Raw genomic sequence first — 22,547 nt, forward strand, 5'->3', positions numbered from 1 at the left:
TTGCTTTTAAATTGAAGTGTTTTAATTACATGTCATTGCTTATAAACACACACAAGGGTATCAACTGGAAATAAACACTTTTTCCCCTTTGGTGGGAAAGAGCTTCAAAACACCACAAAACCTTGACGGTATCACTACCTTCCTTTCTCATCTATTAGGCAGTCCTATCCACTACCTGACAACTTCTAACTGTAATTTTAGGAGAGAGAAAAATAATTTGAGGAGAAAAAAGAATTTAGGGAGTGATAAAAACAGACAATAAAATGACTTATAGTAAGGATGAATATTATATCTCACATTCTTAGAAACAGTTTTTCCCTAAAGCTATGAGGTTATACCGTTCCGCTTAATGAAATATCGACAGCTTAAAAAACGCTCCTGAGAAACTGCGTCCTTAGCCGCTGAGGGGGACGGAGAGCTCGGAGGGTGGCGGTGGAAGCAGTGGAAGGCCACTGCTGAGAGGCGGCTGTGTGCATGCGTGGCCACAACACAGGGAGCGCTGGCAGAAGGAAAACATCGCGTAACCCAGAACACGCACCGCTCTGACGCTGAGCCGTTCACTCCTGTCTTACTTTTCCAGTATGGCTCTCTCTACGCTCTTAAACTTCTTCAGTTCGACCATTAGTTCCCAATATCTGAGATACAGCCACATAAGCCTCCCATTGTGGCGCTTGTTGGTGTTCCAGACGTCACCACAGTACGTGTCGTGCTTGAATATGTCAGTCAGGCCAGCTGCCATCTCTAGGTCAGCAGCAACTGGGTCGGTGGACGCTCGGACCAGCAAGCTCTTCTCGATCTCCAGCCGCTTGTGGCGAGGGAGAACCAGACTGCAGTAGATGCTCTGTCTTTCTGTGAGAGCGTCCTCGAACTCCCTCAGCAGAAGCCTGGCTCTCCGCTGCCAGTCCTCCTCCTTGCCCAGGCAGCTCAGGTACGCACTCCGCAAGGGCTGCCTCTTCTCCTGCAGGACCCGAGCCCGCTCCTGTTCCAGAAGCTTCTTCTCTTCTACCATCTTGCGCCCCTGAGAGATGAGGGCTTCTCGGTAGCTAGTCGTTCTGTTTTGTTCCTTTTCAAGTTCCAGGGACAGCTGTGCCACGGCCCGCCGGCCTTCTGAGATCGTGGCATGGTACTTGGCTTCGAGGCCCCGCTGGAAGGCAGCTGTTCTCTGATGGTATGCTTCCCGCTCTTTTTCTATTTCTTTTCGGGACTCCCTAGACCAAATCCAACCTGACACAAAGAAAGTGGAGGAGGAAAACACACATGATGAAAAGTCGAAGCTCAAGTTCTATAATCTTTATTTACAGAAAACATAAAGCAGCTAAGGACAGCACTTCAATAAAATCTTAAGTCCCAAGAGGTACAAAAAAGATAACATTTTGAATGAAGCTATACAACTGCAAAGTTCTTATCTTAAAATCAGATAAGGGCTCCCCAAAGACAAGCACAACAAGGCTGCAGAGACCCCCTTCAGCCTCCTCCTAATGTCTGATGGCTGAGAAAACCCACGGCTGCCTTCCTTTGTTCCCAGGCCTACCACCCCGCGCCTCCTCTGGCTGCGGTGCCCCGGCATACTACTGGCAAGGGCTAGAAATGAATACGGGAGAGTGTGCGTCACACAGTGTCGGCTAGGCTACTAAGAACTGAGCAAAGTTCAACATGTGCTCAGCTTCGCCTGGTCACCACTGGTAAACAGCTGAAGCCCACCGCGTTTGCTTATGTTCTGACGGGGGTCATGTAAACCAGGAGTCAGAAGTTCAGCCCTAAGGCGAGGCTCCACCGCACTCTAACAAACGTGGGACGGAAGGGAGCAGGCAGCTGGGGTGGGTAGTGCCCCGCTCTGCCCCACAAAGTGAGAAGCCACCAGGCCTCTGGCCTCTGCTGCACGGAGAAGCCCGAGGACAGAGAAAGGGAGTCTGATGGCCACAAAGCCTGTGGCCAGCAGGTGCCCGGGTCTGGGTGCTGTCACCCATCCTTCCCCATCCCACCGGTAAGAGTCTGGTGTGTTCCGATAACAAGATGAAAGTCAGTGTGATGCTTTCACTGGTACAGGGTCTCCACCGCGTTCTGAACTGGCGCTCCTGTCAATAGTTTAATAGATGTTGGGGCAGCTATGCTGAGTCCTAGTTTCTCACAGTGGTAACCTGTCCAGCCTGTACATGCAAAACGCAGCACAGATCCAAGTCCTCTGGAAAACAGAAGGACTGCCCAACAAGTCTTCAAAGCTACCAAGAGCAGCAGTTTAAAGCATCATTTATGCCCAGCTCTCCAAACACAGCCAAGGCGGCTCACACGCTTCTCTCCCACTTTCTTTAACTCCCTGCGGTGTCCGTCCCCCTTCTGGTCCCCTTCCTGCTCTTGCTGGTCCCTCCCCGTCAACACGCAAGGTGCTGTCCCTGCTGTGTGGCCTTTCCCCAGGTCCCAGGGAATCCCACCTAGTCCACAACGTCAGCCGTCACCCTTGTGAGGACAGCGTTTCCATGCACGTGAGCGCCTTCTTCACTCGCAGCGCTGCTGTCCCAGTTCTACAATCACGAGACCAACCTCGTCCTCCCCCAACGAAAGCAGCCCCTGGTCCTATTCCAGCTGACAGCTCCCACTCAGAAGCACGTGTCATCTTTGTCTGCTCCTTGTGCCAGAGTGCCCAGGCAGGGGGGCTGACCAGGAAAGAAGGGGTCATATGCCTGGAGGCAGGCAAAAGGTATGTGTGGAGAAGAGAGGAAAGAAGGACTAATTCAGTTTTGGGTGAATGTGGACAAAGTCTGGAAGGCCAGTAGGAGTTGGCAGGAAAGGTCCCTCTAGGTAGAATGAACAGGTACAGGAGAGCTTCCAGGAGCTGCTGCCCAGGGGCACAGGGCTTATGCCAAGGAGACGCTGGAGCAGACTCTGGAAAAGTCAGACTCCGCTCAGGAAGCGGACTGGTCTGATCTGACAGCACCCTGGCTGTGACGAGGAAGATGGGGGGGGGGGCGGCATGGGCGGAGGGGGCAGAGGGAGGCCAGAAGCAGAGCGCCGGTCCTGCTCTACTAACCCAAAGTGCAATGCTGCTCACACGGAGCCAGGGAGGCTGATGCACACCCAGGCGCACACCCAGGCACACACCGGCCATCAGACCACAGAACACCTCTCATCAGGAAGGCCTCCTGGAAGAGGTGGCACAGCGACGTGGAGACAGGCTGGGTGAGGAGGTGGCCAGGGAGGTATGGAGAGCAGAGCGCAGGCTAGGGGACTGGAAGTCTGGACGCCCAGCTCTGGTCCGTTCGGGGAGTCCCGCTCATGACTCCGCACAGACACAACTTTTTCGAGCCTCAGTCTCAGAAGGCTTGTAAACGCGCTGGGGCCCCCGCTTCTGGGAAAATGGAATAGAAGTACTCTCTCCTATTCTCCCTGCTAAGAACAACAAAAAACCTGGACGTCGTATGTAAAACTAACACAAGACGACCCTGAAAGGCGGAGAGCGGCAGGCAGACTGTTGAGGGACCTTGGCACCCAAGGAACACCAAGCTGGTGAGTCCCCTGGGGCTTCATTTTGCCTTGTAGATCCCAGACTTAAAGCTGAAATGCCAATGATGCAGATTTCCTTTAAAAGCCCCCACAAGAGTCTGCTCTCTCTGGCCAAACAACCAGCAAAGGGGCTTAGCAAGACAGAAAACTTTTAAACAATAACCATTCTGCCCCTGCTACATAGCACAGAAGACACTGTGACCCCACCTCCATCCACGTGGGCAAAGCCTGAGGGGCGGTGATGGTGGCAGAGGAAGCCACGTGGGGATTCTCCTGTGTGGGAGCATCAGGGGAGTCGCAGGGGAGCTGGACCTCCCGCTCTTGCCCAGCAGTAACAAGGGGACCCTTCCTTGGTGTCCACGGGCTGGAGGGCGAGTGGGGAGCCTGGACGTCCACCCCCACCTGGGAGTAAGGAGGCAGTGCTACCTCCCCCTGTCCAAGAAGCCAGCCTAAGAAGATACGAAGAGGGGCTTCCCTGGTGGCGCAGTGGTTGAGAATCTGCCTGCCAATGCAGGGGACACGGGTTCGAGCCCTGGTCTGGGAAGATCCCACATACCGCAGAGCAACTGGGCCCGTGAGCCACAATTGCTGAGCCTGCGCATCTGGAGCCTGTGCTCCGCAACGGGAGGGGCCGCGATAGTGAGAGGCCCGCGCACCGCAATGAAGAGTGGCCCCCGCTTGCCACAACTAGAGAAAGCCCTCGCACAGAAATGAAGACCAACACAGACATAAATAAATAAATAATAAATTTAAAAAAAAAAAAGAAAATTAAAAAAAAAAAAAAAAAGAAGATACGAATAAAAACCAGTCTCATAATACCCCAAATGCCCAGGTTTCAGTTGAGAATAGCTCCTCATAACAAGAATCAGGAAGATCACAAGTTGACTTAAAAGGTAATCAGTTGACGCCAATACCAAGATGACAGAGATGTTAGTGTCATCTGACAGTTTAAGGCAGCCACTGTAATATAAAGTCTAAGCAAAGATACAGAAAGTCTCAGCAGACAAATAGAAAATATTTAAAAAAGCAAACGGAACTTTTGAAACTGAAAAAGGCAGGAACTGAAATAAAAAAGCATAATGCTGAAACAGGTGTGGAGAAGAGAGGAGCCCCCCACCAAGATACTCAATACAGCTCTTGCGAACACAGACATGAAGATCTGAACAAAATACTAGCAAATACAATTCTGCAATATATAAAAAGAATTACACGGCATGACCAAGTGGGGATTATTTCAAAAATGTAAGACTGGTTCAACATTCAAAAACCCATCGCTATAATCCAACAAATTAGCAGCCTGAAGAAGAAAAACTACATGATCATATTGACTGATACAGAAACACAACACCCATTCATGATAGCAACTCAGAAAAATAGGAACAGAGGGGAACTTCCTTGTCTTGATACTCTATGAAACCCACAGCTAACATTTACTTAGTGGTGAAAAGACTGAATGCTTTTCCTCCAAGATCAGGAACTATCCAACAAAGTCCTAGAATTTCTGGCCAGTGCGAGAAAGCAAGAAAAGGAAATACAGGCCAACAGACTGGAAAGGAAGAGATAAAACCTGTCTCATACCTCATAGAAAAATTAACTCAAAATGGATCATGGACTGTCATGTAAAATGTAGAATTAAAACTGTAGGAAAAAACACAGGAGAGAATCTTTAGGATCAAGGGCCAGGCAAAGAGTTTTCAGACATGGTATGAAAGCATGACCCATAAAAGGAAAAACTGATAAGACGGACTTCATCAAAATTAAAACTTTTGCTCCATGAAAGACTCCAGTAAGAGTCTACAGACTGGGAGAAGATATTTGCAAACAAGACAGCCAACAAAGTACTAGAATCTAGAACACAGTAAAAACTCTCAAAACTCGGGAATTCCCTGGTGGTCCAGTGGTTAGGACTCTGCGTTTTTCACTGCCAGGGCAAGGGTTCAATCCCTGGTCAAGGAACTAAGATCCCACAAGCTGCGTGGTGACAAAAAACAAAACAAAACCCAAAACAAAACAAAAAACAAACAAAACAAAACAAAAACCTCTCAAAACTCAACATTAAAAAAACAATCCAATTAGAAAATGGATTGAATCTGAAAGACAGGATTCAAGGAAGCGGATACACCGATGGCAGATAAGTATGTGAAAAGATGCCCAACATCATTAGCCCTTACGGAAATGCAAATTAAAACCAAAATGGGGGGCTTCCCTGGTGACGCAGTGGTTGAGAATCTGCCTGCTAATGCAGGGGACACGGGTTCGAGCCCTGGTCTGGGAAGATCCCACATGCCACGGAGCAGCTGGGCCCGTGAGCCACAACTACTGAGCCTGCGCATCTGGAGCCTGTGCCCCGCAACGGGAGGGGCCGCGATAGTGAAAGGCCCGTGCACCGCGATGAAGAGCGGTCCCCGCACCGCGATGAAGAGTGGCCCCCGCTTGCCGCAACTGGAGAAAGCCCTCGCACGAACCGAAGACCCAACACAGCCAAAAATAAATAAATAAATAAAATAAATAAAGTAGCTATAAAAAAAAAAAAAACTACTTAAAAAAAAAAAAAAAAAAACCAAAATGGGGTATCACTATACACCTGCAAGAACAAGCAAAATAAAAACAATAGTGATCACACCAAATACTGGTGAGGACGCCAAGAACCTGGATCCCTCATGCACTGCTGGCAAGAACGTAAAATGGTACAGCCACTCTTTTACTTTCTTCGAAAACTGAACATCAACTCCCAAGAAGGCTGACAAGAGTAGGTAGTTTTTATGATTCAATGATCTGCAGTGTCTGCGTCTTAGTGAAAGACCCAATTGCAGCCCTAAGGGCTGCTATTTAGAAACTCACTAGCCTGCCATCTTGAAAAACCCTACTGAATGCTTGGAAAGGCTGCCTGCTGCCTATGGCTAGGGCAATGAACTTGGTGAGTGAAGTGGAAGGCTTAAAATTACACTGACTAAGCCAAAGCAATCTTGAGGGGAAAAAACGGAGCTGGAAGAATCAGACTCTCTGACTTCAGGCTATACTACAAAGCTACAGTAATCAAGACAATATGGTACTGGCACAAAAACAGAAATACAGACCAATGGAACAGGATAGAAAGCCCAAAGATAAACCCACGCACCTATGGTCAACTAATCAATGACAAAGGAGGCAAGGATATACAGTGGAGAAAAGACAATCTCTTCAATAAGTGGTGCTGGGAAAACTGGACAGCTACATGTAAAAGAATGAAATTAGAACACTCCCTAACACCATACACAAAAATAAACTCAAAATAAACTAAAGACCTAAATGTAAGACCAGACACTATAAAACTCTTAGAGGAAAACATAGGAAGAACACTCTTTGACATAAATCACAGCAAGATCTTTTTTGGCCCACCTCCTAGAGTAATGGAAATAAAAACAAAAATAAACAAATGAGACCTAATGAAACTTAAAAGCTTTTGCACAGCAAAGGAAACTATAAACAAGATGGAAAGACAACCCTCAGAATGGGAGAAAATACTTGCAAATGAGTCAACGGACAAAGGACTAATCTCCAAAATATATAAACAGCTCAGACAGCTCAACATTTAAAAAAAAAAACCCAATCAAAAAATGGGCATAAGACCTAAATAGACATTTCTCCAAAGAAGACATACTGATGGCCAAGAGGCACACAAAAAGCTGCTCAACGTCACTAATTACTAGAGAAATGCAAATCCAAACTACAGTGAGGTATCACCTCACACCAGTCAGAATGGCCATCATCAGAAAATGTACAAACAACAAATGCTGGAGAGGGTGTGGAGAAGAGGGAACCCTCTTGCACTGTTGGTGGGAATGTAAATTGATACAGCCACTATGGAGAACAGTATGGAGGTTCCTTAAAAAACTAAAAATAGAATTACCATATGACCCAGCAATCCCACTACTGGGCATATACCCAGAGAAAACCATAGTTCACAAAACACATGCACCCCAGTGTTCATTGCAGCACTATTTACAATAGCCAGGTCACGGAAACAACCTAAATGCCCATCGACAGACGAATGGATAAAGAAGATGTGGTACATATATACAATGGAATATTACTCGCCATAAAAAGGAAAGAAACTGGGTCATCTGTAGAGACGTGGATGGACCTAGAGACTGTCATACAGAGTAAAGTAAGTCAGAAAAACAAATATCATATATTAACACATATATGTGGAATCTAGAAAAATGGTACAGATGAACTGATTTGCAGGGCAGAAATAGAGACAAAGATGTTAGGGAACAAATGTATGGACCAAGGGGGGACAGCGGGGGGGGGGGAAATGAACTGGGAGATTGGGATGGACATGTATACACTAATATGTATAAAATAGATAGCTAATAAGAACCTGCTGTATAAAAAATAAAATAAAATTTTAAAAAAAATTACACTGACGTAGTAATTAATTAGTTTTGAGGCTGGGAGAGGCCCTGAGGTGACTTTCATTTTCCCTTTGTTTTTTCAGACTCATCTCTGGCTTCTATAGCTTTTCATAGTAATTTTTATTTTTGAAGTTCCTGCTTTCTTATACTTTTGAAATGATGCTTTTTGTCCCTGAGAAGGGTTGAGGAATATTGTATTTTCTTCTTTTTGGTTATCTTGCTTAGGTAATGCGATCAGAGAAAACTTTTAACTTTGCATTCTTGTAAGGATTCTCCAAAAATGTGTTATTACAAGATTAAGAAATTATATCGAACATATGGGTGTTAAGTAGCCCCCTAGCATAGGCTAAAAGTAAAGGCAGACAAATGAAGTTGATAAATACTACTCTCGTCAGCCTCCACTTTCTCTACTCAAACCTGCTAACCTAAGAAACCCAGGCACATAAAGCCACTCCATAAAAAGTATCACTGCCTGCTCACTTTGGCAGCACATATACTAAACAACAAAAAAAAAATTGGAAAAACACAGAGAAGACTGGCACAGCCCCTGCTGGAGGATGACACAAATTCGTGAAGAGTTCCATATAATTTTAAAATAAAAGCATCCCCGCAACAGAGGGCAGCTTTTTTTCCGTTTCTCATATTCGTAAGTGCCAACCCAGAACCATGGGACATGATGTAGGGAAGCACAACAGGCCACCCTTAAATAGGTCCCTTGGGCCTTACGAAGTTTCTCGAGGGGCAAGGGAACCACCCTCCTCACCAAGTGATTCTAAGCGAAAGCGGAGAGTAACAGGTGAAACCTGGGGCCGCGACGGAAGCCTTACAGGAGTGTGGAGTATCAAGGGTCTAAGCTTGGCCGAAAATATCCAATGGGTGACTATTACCTTAAGACCTGGATGGGAACATCCCTGTAAATAGCAGTGACCAAAATGGGAGGCCACTGGTCTGACTAACCACAGCTGACATTTGGAGCCTGATAGGAATCTGGGGGGGAGGCCTTCTTCTCCCCTAAGCTAAATGAGGGAAGGTAAAACCTTGCCACATAGGTGAATGGCTGTGTCAGTCATTTGATATCATTGAGGTGGGTACTCAATTCTTAGGGGGAAAAAAACTTGTTTCTTCTGGCCTTAAGAGAACAAAGTCATCCTAGGAGGCACTTGCCTATGCCTTTAAGATGCAAATGTCTACCTGATCTTCTCCAGGAACCCTTATCTCCAGCATCCTTTTAAAATGCAAATTTCGAGATCCCTGGTGGCGCAGTGGTTAAGAATCCGCCTGCCAATGCAGAGGACACGGTTCAAGCCCTGGTCCGGGAAGATCCCACATGCCTCGGAGCAACTAAGCCCGTGCACCACAACTACTGAGCCTGCGCTCTAGAGCCCGCGAGCCGCAATTACTGAGCCGGCATGCCACAATTACTGAAGCCCGCGTGCCTAGAGCCTGTGCTCTGCAACAAGAGAAGCCACTTCAATGAGAAGCCTGCGCACCACAACAAAGAGTAGCCCCCACTCGCCGCAGCTAGAGAAAGCCTGCACGCAGCAACGAAGACCCAATGCAGCCATAAATAAATAAATAAAATAAATAAATTAAAAAAAAAAAAGAATTTGGGTTAAAAAAATAAAAATAAAATAAAATGCAAATTTCAAAAACGGGGTAGGTAATTTGGAACTTGACTTGTCAAGGACGAAAAGAAATCCTAAGTGTCTTTTCTGTAAACATTAGAAAAAAGGATTTAGCCATCTAGACAGGTGACCGTGATTTGCTCCATCTGCCAGAAGCCCAATTTGAATCCAACCCCTTGTAACTGATGGGTTTTACCCTGTTGTACCTGACTCAGGGCTGAAATTTTCAAATCAGAACTATAAGGTCTCTGTTTGTTTGTGTGTTTGTATGTATCTATGTGTGTTGTAGATGTATAGTATTACCAAAATTAATTTGTAAAGAAGCTCTACTTAATTGACTTAAAAAAATTAAGTGCTTATATAAATACTCAGGAATATAAAACTGGCCAGAATGAATTTCAGGTTCACATGATCCAGGAAATATTTAACATTAAATTAATATCTGGTATTGAAGGAGGCTTAAACTTGTTGATTTGATTAACACAGATATGTCTTTAGAGTCATCAATGTTAAGTATAGTACTTCTGCTGTACCTAGGTTTACTAGAGGTCAAATAAGACCTTATTATATGTTGCAAATCCGTCAGCAAGAAAAGTAACTTGAAGTGAAAAAAAAAAACAACTTTTAAGGAAAGTAAGATGTATGTTTTCAGTAAAAGAAGGTGTAAAGAGTGAGAAAAAAAATACTGGAAAAAAGAGTTGTACATGATCTTGGGAGTGTTCCAGTGGTTAGGACTCCAAGCTCCCAATGCAGGGGGCCTTGGTTCGATCCCTGGTCGGGGAACTAGGATCCCACATACTGCAACTAAGCCCACATGCTGCAACTAAGCCTGCACGCCTCAACTACTGAGCCCACGCTCTAGAGCCCGCGTGCCACAATAAGGACCCAGCAGCCAAAATAAATAAATAAATAATAAATAAAAACAGTTGTACATGATCAAGATTTTCTAAGATTGGATTAAACTTAGTTGGGTAAACAGATTTTGTTGGGAGCAGGCTGGGGCAAGACTGGATTTGGTTTCTCCCTCCAAAGTTTTCTTGAATTACTGCTTTTAATAACATGAGTTACTTCGCCTTTAAGGGATCTGTATTTGCTTTCAAGATCTGTTTTAACTTTGGTTAAGAAATAAGTATTGTCTCAGTGACCTATGATCTTATTTGACCAAGTCTTTTAAAACTTTTTGACAAACTTCCCAATACCAAATTTTAATTAAAGTTCTTTGGATTTCCAGCTAACTTTGGGATACTTTAGAGGGCCCCTGAGGTATCTGAAAGAAAAATATTTAACTAGGATTATTACGCATGTAAAATTAAATGTAATCAGATGGTTAACCACACCTTTTAAGTCTTTTGTCATTTATAGATAGTTATTTTTGTACTCTGATGCTCTTACAAAAAAGTGTTTCAGGGCTTCCCTGGTGGCTCAGTGGTTAAGAATCTGCCTGCCAATGCAGGGCACACGTGTTCGAGCCCTGGTCTGGGAAGATCCCACATGCCGCGGGGCAACTGGGCCCGTGAGCCACAACTACTGAGCCTGCGCGTCTGGAGCCTGTGCTCCGCAACAAGAGAGGCCGCGATAGTGAGAGGCCCGCGCACCGCGATGAGGAGTGGCCCCCACTCGCCGCAACTGGAGAAAGCCCTCGCACAGAAACGAAGACCCAACACAGTCAAAAGTAAATATAAATAAATAAATTTAAAAAAAAAAAGTGTTTCATCATCAAGAAGATTCATGGGAAGGCTAAGGAAACAGTTACAACACTTCCACATCAAGACAATGGCTATGCAAGGATTCCAGCCCATACGGACTTAAAACAAGGAGCTGTCCTGCCCCTGGGGCCCCTAGATCAGGCATCCTAGAGATTTTTACTCGCTGACAGGCGGGTTGATGCCCCTACTCAGCCTCGAAGCAACTTCAGAAGACGGACCATCGCCCCTCTGCTTCCCATAAAAATATTGGAGTAAAATCGGGGGAATGAAACAGGAGAGAAGGGGGCAGGGCACAACCTTTAAAAGAATGACACAGCCATAGGACATGACAAAAACTGGTTAGAACCAACTAGGTCCAAGAGAGCAGACAAGTTGACTTCCAGTAGACCTTGAGCCTCATTATACGCTCATTGTAATACATTAGCATGCTAAATGACACACTCACCAGTGCTAGGACAGTTCTGAGGCCAACCATAAAAGGTCAAAAAGTAGGCTCTGGCCCAGTTCCTGGAAATCCCCACCCCTTCCCCAAAATAATTGGAATAACCCTCCCCCTCATTAGCCTATGAAATTACCCAGCCCATAAAAACTAACCACTCCATATTTCGGGGCATCTCGCCTTCTGAGATGGCCCACACTCTGTCTGTGGAGGGTGTTTCTCTCTAAATAAATCCACTTCCTACCCATCAAAAAAAAAAAAAATGACACGTCTCTTTGGCATAGGGATTATTTTCAACTGGTTATTTTCTAAGAAACAGCAGACATGGGAGAAACTTTGAAAACCAAGTAGGAGTTACCCTTTTGTAAGAAACACTTACATTTATAAGGGAGCTCTGCATTTGTAAGGGTGATTGCCTGGCTGTACCAGGAAGTGGTTGACCAAATTTCTGGAAACTCTTATCATAGGAAAAGGCTAGAGCTTAAATCCACATAACAACCTTACCCTTGATTATTGCGCTTTTCCTAGTCTCCTCTGGTAACTAACTCTTCCCAACCTCCACATCCTCTTTTGTCTTAAGCTTGGGATGGTATTTAAGGTGAGGCCTTATGCCATTCTGGTAAGTTACTCAATTTTCCTGAGTCTCTCCTATGGATACATATTAAAAACTTTTGTTTGATTTTCTCCTGTTAATCTGTCTCACATCAATTTAATTCTTAGACCAGCCAGAAGAACTTAAAAGGGGAGAGGAAAGTTTCTTCCTCTGTGACAGTGACAAAACATAAAACCAACTCCTAAACATCAGGAAATTCATCATGTAGTAGGAATATAAGCTAAGAGCTGGAATAATTACAATTGACTGGTAACTGGTAATTTTCCCGAAGTGGTACAAAGTCGATTCAAAGTAGAGAGAATTTCTGGCCAGCCTGAGCAGAGGTTTCATGGATGAAGTCTCCCAAAGACTGATTTCCTAAACATTACACATACAAAACCAGTTGTCTTTTATGCCTGTTTTATTCTTCCTCATCAGTGCTTATGAGGGCAACTGAAGCAAGGAGCCCCCCTCAGAGCAGTACAGCCTCGAAGGGAGCTAACAGTTACTGAACTCACTCACTCCACACAAAATGCCTCTAAATATCTTGTTTTATTTAACCCTCACTTGCATTGAGGCAGTTCAGTTATGATGGTCAGAGAAACAGGCTCAGAGGGTAAATAATTTGTGCAGAATGCACCATATGCGAAAAAACTAGGGTGTACACGTGCATCTCTGTAAACAAAGACTGTTGCCCACCATTTATGATTAAGTCATTAGCCACAGTCACTGACCTACAAGTTCACCCAGAAAGGGATTCAGGGTGAATGCACTCTGTTTTGGATACATGGGACCCTACAGCGTTAAGATACATGACTAAGAAAGAATTTCAGTGACCCCAAATTCCTGCATCTTCCCATACGTAGGTAAGCACTAAAGTCACTAATTTGACACACCTGGGTTTCTGTGACAAGTATTACTCTTTTACCAAGACGCATGCTGGACCATAGGTATTTCCTGGCTCCTCCCCTGCCTCTTCAGAGCGGTTCCTAACAGCTATCTGAGTGAGAGACTGTATCCTGGGCTACAGTCTTCATAGCTCTCACATTGTACATTTTTTTTCACAGTCAACATCTGTCAGGTTCCAAAGCCCAAGATCTTAGAGCGCCACACTTTCAGCCCAGAAAACACACATTAGGAAAACCATGACTTACGAAAAGCAGCCAATCCCAGCATTGGAACCAACAGGGCATAATTCCATCTGCTTCCATCACCCCCATCAGCCCTGGAACTGGGCCGGATATTCCAATTTGGGGGGTCATTTAAGTTATTCATGGAGATACACCTTGAAGTAAATAATAAAACCATTAACCACACAAAAAGAACAAAATACATTGGTCACAATTATATCACCTACATAGCTCATGGGAGACCTTTTCTTTTTTCAAAAAATTTTGTTCAGATCTAGGTATGCGCTGCACAGCACTGAGCCTTATAGGATTAAAAGAAAAAAACAAGACCTCAGACAAAAGCAACTCACAAATCGTGGGGGAGAAGATGTGTCTCAAATAACTGAAATACAAATAGAACGAAGCAAATATAGTCAAAAGAAACTCAATTCAACTTCAAAGACTCTTAACAGGCTTTTCAATAAATACTTGTTCAACATCTAAAGATATAAAATTCTAACTGGCAATAAAGCAATGACATACACACAAAAAGGCTCAGTACTTAAGAAGCTTGTGGCAAGTACAGAATGAAAAACAAATCTAAAGTAGTGAAGCTCGTAACCCTCATAGGGGAGGGCTGGGAGCAGCATTCCTTCCCCCCAACCCGGTAAACCAGGGAGCACCAACCCCCGGGCCGTGGACCGAAACCAGTCCGCGGCTTGTTAGGAACCGGGCCGCACAGCAGGAGGTGAGCGGCGGGAAAGTGAACGAAGCTTCACCTGCGCTCCGCATCACCCCCCCTCGCTCGCATTACTGCCTGAACCATCCCCTCCCCCCACCCCGTGGAAAAATAATCTTCCACGAAACCGCTCCCTGGTGCCAAAAAGGTTGGGGACCGCTGCCGTAAACGACAGGGTCCGCGCGCCCCCAGCCCCACCCCACAGGGTTCGTGCCCTCCCGATCCCATAAATTACAAGGTCTGCGTCCCCCACCCCGACACCGTAAACTATATTATGGAGTTCGCGCCCCCCAGACCTCACGTACTGGAGGGTCCGCGCCCCCGCCCCCCGGTAACCTACAGGGTCCGCCTCCCGAAACGCGCAGTCCTAATAAAGCAGCGGAACCCGGCACGGACCCGCGGGACCCCTAAACGTCGGTCCACCCGGGCGGCCAGTAGTCAACCTGCTCGATACAGGAACTCCCGCTCCGTCCCGGAGAGAAAGCGGGGCGAACACCACGTTACCTGCGAGCACCGGTTCATCTCACAAAACTGCTGTAAACTCGAGAAAAATCGAACACCGTCTGGACCGGAGGAGAAATCAGGCGAGCCCGTGAGGATCCCCGACCCCAGACCCCAACCTACCTTCGGCCGGGAGGTCGCGGCCCCTATGCCCTGAGGGCCGCCGTCCGCTCGTCCCTCTGCGCAGGCGCCGCGTTTCCCCGTCGACCCCCGGCGCTGCGATGTGCGCAGGCGTGGAGTCCCGCCTCACCACCGTCGGCCCCGGGCGCGGCGACGTGCGCAGGCGCGGTCTGCGCGGGGGACTGGCGGGACGGCGGTGGAGGGCAGACATGTCGGGGATCGGGGTTGTGTCGCGGCTTCTGCGCGCCCGGCGCCTAGCGCTGACCTGGGCGGTGAGTTGGCGCCGCGGGTGGGGCAGGGCGGACGCTGGGTCGCGCGCCCCCGACTCCGAGGCGGGACGGGCTGGGGAGGGCCTGCCGCATTCTGTCCCAGCTGGGCGGGTTGCGGCGCGGTGAAGGTCACGACGCTGCGGGCCGCCCGGGACCCCTCCCCTCCCGGGACCCGGTCAGGAGCCCGGGGCGACGGCCGAGGCAGCCCGCTCAGCTCCGGGCACGCGCTCCAGGACGCGGCCGCCCAAGGTCACACGGCGGGACGGGCCCGGGGCGGCCTGATCGCGGTGGAACCGGGCTGGTGGGATCCGAGCGGAGCGCTGGCACTAGGCTCGGCCTTGCTTCTGGGGGTTCTGCGGTGGCCCCCAAGCACTGACCGCAAAGCCACTGGGGCGGAGGCGGGGCGGGTGTCCTTCTGGGCGTTCTCTGCGGAGTCCCGCTAGCCCCACTCGGGTCGGTCCGGGATGTGCTTTCCCGCGGCCTGGCTGCTGGACCTTGTCCCCTGCACTCCTGACAATGAGGCCTTCAGAGTCGATTTTGGGGGTTTTTATTGAAGCACTGAATTTAGAGGATTTAGTTATTTGGTTCTTTTACATGAACTCCTCGAGCCTCCTAGTTAGTAATTTAATTACAAAGTAAAGGTCCCAGTGGGAACCAAGGCTTTCAACAATGTTGACTTGATTTCTGCCTGTAATTATACCCACAATTTTCTTCTTTTTAAAATACAGGAATTAAAAGTTAATGTTAGGGGCTTCCCTGGTGGCGCAGTGGTTGAGAATCTGCCTGCCAGTTCAGGGGACACGGGTTCGAGCCCTGGTCTGGGAAGATCCCGCATGCCGCGGAGCAATTAGGCCCGTGAGCCACAATTACTGAGCCTGCGCGTCTGGAGCCTGTGCTCCGCAACAAGAGAGGCCGCGATAGTGAGAGGACCGTGCACCGCGAGGAAGAGTGGCCCCCGCTTGCCACAACTAGAGAAAGCCTTCGCACAGAAACGAAGACCCAACACAGCCATAAATAAATAAATAAAAATTAAACTTAAAAAAAAAAAAAGAAGAAGCTTGAATTCTAACTCAGGCAAGATGTTTCTAAAAAAAAAAAAAAGTTAAATGTGAGGCAGTTTAGTCGGACAACCTACCAACACCAGAAAGCATTTTAAATGCTTTCATGTGTTGCTGGTTCTTACTGAGCAGAGGTTCCCCCAGCCCCCAAATCTTGGGCTCTAAGACACAGTTGTAGCAGGGGGTCCACAAGCAGGAAATGAAATCCATGGTCAGTGGGGTAGTTTTAGTAAACGAAGCTTGAGCAAACTTCTGAGTGGGCCCTTATCGTTAGGTGAGATGACAGATTTGGTATGTGGTGGTGATTGGGGAAGAGCTGACACGTCTGTCTTCAGACCAGACTGGAGCCGGGAGTTCCTTTTTCCATCCTGCAGACACCCTTCACCTACCACTCGCCCTTTGCCATTTTATGAAAATATTGCTGTCTTTTAAGCTGGGCTGGGAGGAATTCAGCTGTGAGCTTTTAGCTGAAAGTAAGAGTGAAGTTCGGCGCACCACAAGTTGGAGCATAAACCTCTCCTTTCCTATTGGCTTGATTGGAAGTGATCTCGGTTGAACCCGCTGTTGGCTGCCAGCACTGTGCTCCACTGTCTCCTTGAATCTTCACCACGGTCCCATTTGCAGGTGGTTGTGAACATGATGGCAAGGTAGAGTTAGCAAAGTTGAACCACAGGTTAGGTCTACCGAAGATGGTCTCGGGTTTCTAAAGGTTTTTATTCTGATGTAGATAGCTTTGGAAATTATTTCCGTCTATGGAAATTAATCTGTCCACAAGCTGTGTACTGGAGTTTCAGATTGGCAAGAACAAAAGCATCAAATTAGCAGAACAAAAAAAGAAAGGGGCTTCCCTGGTGGCACAGTGGTTGAGAATCTGCCTGCCAATGCAGGGCACACGTGTTCGAGCCCTGGTCTGGGAAGATCCCACATGCCGCGGAGCAACTGGGCCCGTGAGCCCCAACTACTGAGCCTGCGCGTCTGGAGCCTGTGCTCCGCAACAAGAGAGGCCGCGATAGTGAGAGGCCCGCGCACCGCGATGAAGAGTGGCCCCCGCTTGCCTCAACTAGACAAAGCCCTCGCACAGAAATGAAGACCCAACACAGCCAAAAATCAATCAATAAATAAGTTAAAAAAAAAAAGGAATTCGTGATCTCCAGCTGAGGAATGTTCATAAAGCGTCCTTGATGAGGATAATTTGAATAAAGTCCACAGAATTTTTCTTTATCTCATTTTGTTCAGTTCTGTGGTGTTTCCAAGTCATATTTACAGCTGCTTTCAAGTTACAAAATTATCAAACCTATTTTGCCTTTGTTTCCTTTTCCGTTGTCCCAGTGCACTGACAGAATTTACAAACTGTTCCAAAGTATTGATAGTTAAATCGAAAGGGAAAGTAAAACCAAGAACTTTAAATAGTTGCTTAACTTCTCACTTCAGATGAGATTTTTCAATTTTCAACAAGGTATTGTTCTAGAATAAGTCAACTTCTTCTCTTTGAATGTATCATTCTGAGTATGTTTTAATGGTGTATCTAGATTTACATTATTTAGGCCACTGTAGTAACGTTTTGTTTCTTGGGACAATTATAATGCCACTGGCTTTCAGTTCTGCATTCCGTGTCATGTTTTTCCTGGTTCACTTGAAAAGTTGTGGCTCAGTTTTGGCGTACAACCTGGATATTCATCTTAGTTTGGAGTCCCAGAGATTTTTCCCAAGGGTCCCTAGATGGTGGGGACAGTACAGGATTTGGAGCCAGCCAGGCAGACCCAGTCCAGACCTCCTGCATCCTGGAGAGACTCGGTTTCTCTGTGGGGTTAATGAGGGTTCTGTGAGGTAACCTGTGAAAGCTTTGTGTGGCGCTCCTCCATGCCAGGCCCACAGCTCACAGCCTGCCCTTGGTAATCATGTGAATCGTATTTTAAACATCCCTGTTTTAAAAACCTTTAAATTTTTAGTGAAAATAATTACACATAGTTGGAAAAAACAATGTCAGTACAGAAGTCCTTATAAGTGAAAAGGAATAAGACCGCCTCCTTCCCCAGACCTTTTCCCCAGTGGAATCAGTTTGGAATTGTTTTTGGTATTGGCCCCTGCTCTTTACCTCCATTTCTCTAGCTGATATGCAGGTGCATTTTTGTCCAGTTTGGACATTGACTTTTGCTGGTAAATGAGGATTTGGTTCACTTAAACCATCCTGCTACCCACATCCTCAGTTCTCCCAATATAATTATGCAACCACTTCAGATCCTGTGTTGTCTACTTTTGTACTTGTGTAGCTTGTGCTTACAAATTGGTTTCTTGTTCATGATTCACAGGTGTATTTTGTTAGATGAGGACCGCCCCCAGCACCACTTTGCTGGATGGAGGGCATCAGTATCTCTACCCTTCTCACATTTTCTCTCCTTTTCCTCCTCATTCAGTCACCTGTACTTTTATGCTCTTAAGAGCTCTGTGTTCTTTTAATTCTACCTTAGGTAGATTCCTGCATTCTTTTTCGTTACCCTCTTGGGAAATGTTTGATAATTTCTCTTCAAAAAACGTTAGATTAATAACTGACATAATACGAGTTTTATCTAAAGACAGAAATTGGATTAAAATTGGACTCTCCAAATTCTAAAATCACTCCCCAAATTGGATTTAGATACAAAAAATAATGTTACTGTTTTCCACGGAGAGATAATATGATAATTTGTTAAAGATTTCATTACGGTAGCTACTGCTTTTTAAGCTAACCGTGTGCGTGTGGGGGGTGTGTGTGTGTGTGAACATCCTAGAAAGAAGAGATAAATACTTAGGGAATCTCACGGTTTCTATTTTAATTTTAATTTGGCATCACAAAATGTCCTGTTCTTACTGGTGCTATTAGCTGTATTTATATTATACTTTATGAAATTTTCAAGAACGCTTGTATTAGAATTCTTTCAGTGACTTAGTTTTTTGTTAAAATATGACTTTACCATTTAAAAATTATAATACAGCTGAAAAATATTTGTTTTTTTAGTTCATATCTGAAAGAGTGGTTTTGTCAATAAAAACAGACGTACTTAACATGGCAAATGGAGAATTCAGGAGTATCACTCTTATCAGTTCAGATCTACTTAAAAACCCAGGAAACTACTTTTTAATTGGAGCTATTAAAATAAACTCAATACTTGTGTCGGCTGCCACTCAGTCGCAGAGTTAGAGGGGGCCATCTCTGACGCTCCTCGCGAGTAGTCGGTCAGGCCATCCAGCCCCGGCCTGGGTCCCTCACTTACAGGGAAGTCTGTCCAGTTTCAAACAGCTCGGTTGGAGTTCATTTTGTATTTGGTAATTCTCCTCCCTGTAATCCCCACTTGTTTGTCCCATAGCGTAATTTCTTTTCCCCTCAGAATTGAAACATCTCTTCCAGTTGCAGAATACTTGAAGGCATCCCTTTTGTCATCGCTGAATGTACTTATTTCCCAAAACTGTTCTTCAAGATATTTCTAAGACTGTTCTATCAGTGGTCTAGTAAAATGCAGTCAGCAGAATGGAAAAACTTATTCCCTAAATTGCTGACCATTGCTAGCCTATGAAGAAGGTTGCCTCTCCTGCTGGGCTGTGATTTCATTAATACCATTTTCTTGGGTAAATGGCTATAGGATGGGACATTTGAGCTGAGACTTGTAGTTGTAGAGGCTGGCCAGGGACAGGTGTCCCAGCAGAGGGGACAGCACGTGGAGTGTGACAGATAAAGGGGTGGGGCTGAGCCTAGTGCAGCTGTGGGGAGAGGCGAAGCAGGACCAGGGGCACCTCTGGGCCTGAACCTTCACGTGTTCAGGGAAGGGGTATTACCACACCCAGTGGCAGCCTGCCCTGGAGCACCCACTCCCAGTGCACTGCCTCGCGCCTCTTCCAGTGAACCGCAGAACCTCAGAGGGGAGCTCCAGTGTGAAGAGGGCTGGGATGGATCCTGGAAAAGCACTACATTCTTTGCAAAACTGTCACTTAGGCAACGCAGATGTCTTCTCCATTCTCCACTAAGTACCATAAATTAAGAAATTAATGTGAAAGTGTGCCTTTTGTCATTTCCTGAGTCAGTGTCCTGTCTGGAAACAGACTTCACTAGAAGGGCCTTTGCTGGGGTGCCAATTCCTCGCCTCCTGGGCCTGCCCTGGGTCCTTAGCCCTTGCCTTATCCTTCAGGGTAAAGTGGAGGGTTCCAGGTAAGGCTTCTGGGTGAAAGGGAGTACCAGCGGGCTTCCCTGGTGGCACAGTGGGTAAGAATCCGCCTGCCAATACAGGGGACACGGGTTCGATCCCTGGTCTGGGAAGAGCCCACGTGCCGTGGAACAGCTAAGCCTGTGCACCACAACTACTGAGCCTGCACCCTAGAGCCCGCGAGCCACAACTACTGAAGCCCATGTGTCACAGCTGCTGAAGCCTGCAGGCCTAGAGCCTGTGCTCCACAACAAGAGAAGCCACCACAAGTGAGAAGCCCGCGCACCGCAACGAAGAGTAGCCCCTGCTCACCACAACTAGAGAAAGCCCGCGCGCAGCAATGCAGCCAAAAATTAATTAATTAATTAATTTAAAAAAAAAAAAGGGGGAGCACCTGGGTACATAAGAAGGTTGACGACTTAGAAGGGAAGTTTGAATTACAATCCCCTGTTCCGTGAAGACACTTAGTGCCCCATCTGTGTTTCAGCAGCGGCCAGCAGCATTGCAGACAGGAGCCCGCAGTTTTCACTTCACCGTTGACAGCAGTAAGAGGTCGTCCGCTAAAGTTTCAGATGCAGTAAGTTCATGACTTTGTTATAGGTGATTTTTTTGACTTAACGGAGTAGGGTTCTATACCAGTTTTTAATGTATTTGAGTAACACAGGTTTTACTTTAATTTCATTCTAATGCATGCTCATTATTTCTAGTGTAATAATACTTAATTATAGTACAAATATAAGCCTAGATATTAACATTTTTTTGTTTGTAGCTCTTAAATATCTATAAGCCAGATTAAACTTTAAGTAAAACATAATGAAATACAAATGTCAGATGAACAGTATTTACTGGAGTGGACGGTGACAGACGCCCTGCTCGGCGGAGGCCTGTGTGGCGCTTGGGCTCCTTAGTGTTTACGAGGCCCTTCTCCTCTCTGTGGGAGAAACTGAATTTGCTTCTAAGTTTCTGTCTCATAAGCTCACAGTAGTTACTGAATGCTTGTTGGCGCTTTCTCAGTCGTAAATACCATATGGACCTGGAATAGACTTGTGTCCTTGGTGTCTGGATGGTCACTCAGGTGAATGGACTGTCCTTATCTAAATGAAACAACATTGCAGTGTTTTCATGAGAAGCTTCAAATCATGATCTATACTACATTGTAAGCTTAGATTTGTATATGTATATGGGTATAAATGTAAAAAGAGAAGATAAGTAAAAATGATAATTGCAAAGAAAAACTGTAGCTAGAACTGGTATTTTGATTTGTGGTGTTGCTTTCCTCTGCATCTGTGGTCCCCTACTTTGAGTTTTCGGCCTTTCAACTAGTGGTGGGTGCCCTAGCTCCGTGGCATAGGTGCTCTGCGAGTGATGAGAGCTGTCCGCCGGCCCCTTTCAGTCCGAGGGTGAGCCCGCCACGTCTGCCGTGACTACTGCACTGTACCTGGCGTGCAGTCCCAGCACAGGACGGAGGCCCTTTGGGCGTGGCAATGACTCTCTTTCACCGTAGCCACAGCCTCAAGGTCTGGCCTAGTTGAACCAGTGATTGACACGGGGACTTTTCTTTTCCAGATTTCTACGCAGTACCCAGTAGTGGATCATGAATTCGATGCAGTGGTGGTCGGCGCCGGAGGGGCAGGCCTGCGAGCTGCATTTGGCCTTTCTGAAGCAGGGTTTAACACGGCCTGCGTCACAAAGCTCTTTCCCACCAGGTCACACACTGTCGCAGCCCAGGTATGAGAAAGGGCTCTCTCCGTCCTTTGGGTGCTCGCAAGGCACTGCGCAGCCCGGCGCTCTCCCGCCGCGGGCCGCCCCTCACCGGGCTTCCTCTGCTCTTGGCGCTTACTCGCCAAGAGGGCTCTGCCCGCCCTGCCCCCGCCCCACTGCCTGGAGCCTCGTTGTCACTCCTGTTACTGCTCTGGTCCTGCCCCCTCGTGCCCGCCGCCGTCATGGTGTGATCTCCTTCACTGCACTTACCCGATGTGAACAAGCTTTTTGTGGGCTCGCTCTGTATCTGCCGGAACCTCAGGGCAGACCTCGAGTGGTGGTGACGAGCTCTGGTGATGGTGTGAAGCTGCAGTACAGAAAACAATGGCCTTAATGCTCTGAATTTAGGGAAGAAGAAAAAGTAAGGTGGAAAATCATGTGACTTTATTATTTTGTTTTTTCACTCTAGGCACACTGTAGGTAGTGCCCAGCTGGTATACAGGTAGTATTCTACAGTCACATTTGACCGTCTTTTCTGGTATTTGAACACATTTCCTCATTGAGACAACAGAGGATGTGGTGACTTTCTACGAAGCAATAAGAGCTCCCATCACCGTT

General features: G+C 46.6%; 2 protein-coding genes and 1 non-coding gene across 5 annotated transcripts in view; 2 read left to right on the forward strand and 1 right to left on the reverse strand.

Moving 5' to 3' along the window:
- CCDC127 (coiled-coil domain containing 127) lies at positions 1-14,858 on the reverse strand. Of its 2 annotated transcripts, none has more exons than XM_007191667.2 (3): positions 14,730-14,858; positions 13,412-13,542; positions 1-1,224 (listed from the first exon to the last, which is right to left on the reverse strand). In XM_007191667.2, exons 2-3 carry the CDS (start codon positions 13,530-13,532, stop codon positions 569-571), a joined length of 777 nt encoding a protein of 258 aa, XP_007191729.2. In that variant the 5' UTR covers positions 13,533-13,542; positions 14,730-14,858; the 3' UTR covers positions 1-568. The 2 variants fall into 2 exon arrangements, with proteins under 2 accessions (XP_007191729.2, XP_007191730.2); XM_007191668.3 differs by lacking the exon at positions 14,730-14,858 and adding an exon at positions 14,610-14,710.
- LOC114239077 (U6 spliceosomal RNA) lies at positions 8,377-8,485 on the forward strand. Its single transcript, XR_003624269.1, has one exon. It is a non-coding gene; the product is annotated as a U6 spliceosomal RNA (small nuclear RNA).
- SDHA (succinate dehydrogenase complex flavoprotein subunit A) overlaps positions 14,841-22,547 on the forward strand; it is a 23,273-nt gene continuing 15,566 nt past the window's right edge. The window contains exons 1-3 of one of the 2 annotated variants that reach the window (XM_057538938.1): positions 14,841-14,998; positions 20,716-20,805; positions 21,795-21,956. In XM_057538938.1, coding sequence (XP_057394921.1) covers positions 14,936-14,998; positions 20,716-20,805; positions 21,795-21,956 — 315 coding nt within the window. In that variant the 5' untranslated portion in view covers positions 14,841-14,935. The remainder of the gene's footprint in view (positions 14,999-20,715; positions 20,806-21,794; positions 21,957-22,547) is intronic. The other variant, XM_057538944.1, reaches the window with a different exon arrangement.

The sequence above is a fragment of the Balaenoptera acutorostrata genome, chromosome 2 (assembly GCF_949987535.1).
Source record: "Balaenoptera acutorostrata chromosome 2, mBalAcu1.1, whole genome shotgun sequence".
Lineage (NCBI taxonomy): Eukaryota > Metazoa > Chordata > Mammalia > Artiodactyla > Balaenopteridae > Balaenoptera > Balaenoptera acutorostrata.

Excerpts from the sequence above, each read along its gene's own strand:
- CCDC127 (XM_007191667.2), bottom strand. The coding sequence starts at position 13,532 with ATGAATAACTTAAATGACCCCCCAAATTGGAATATCCGGCCCAGTTCC. Across the intron at positions 1,225-13,411 it reads GCTGGGATTGGCTGCTTTTC|GTTGGATTTGGTCTAGGGAG; the intron begins GTAAGTCATGGT and ends TCTTTGTGTCAG.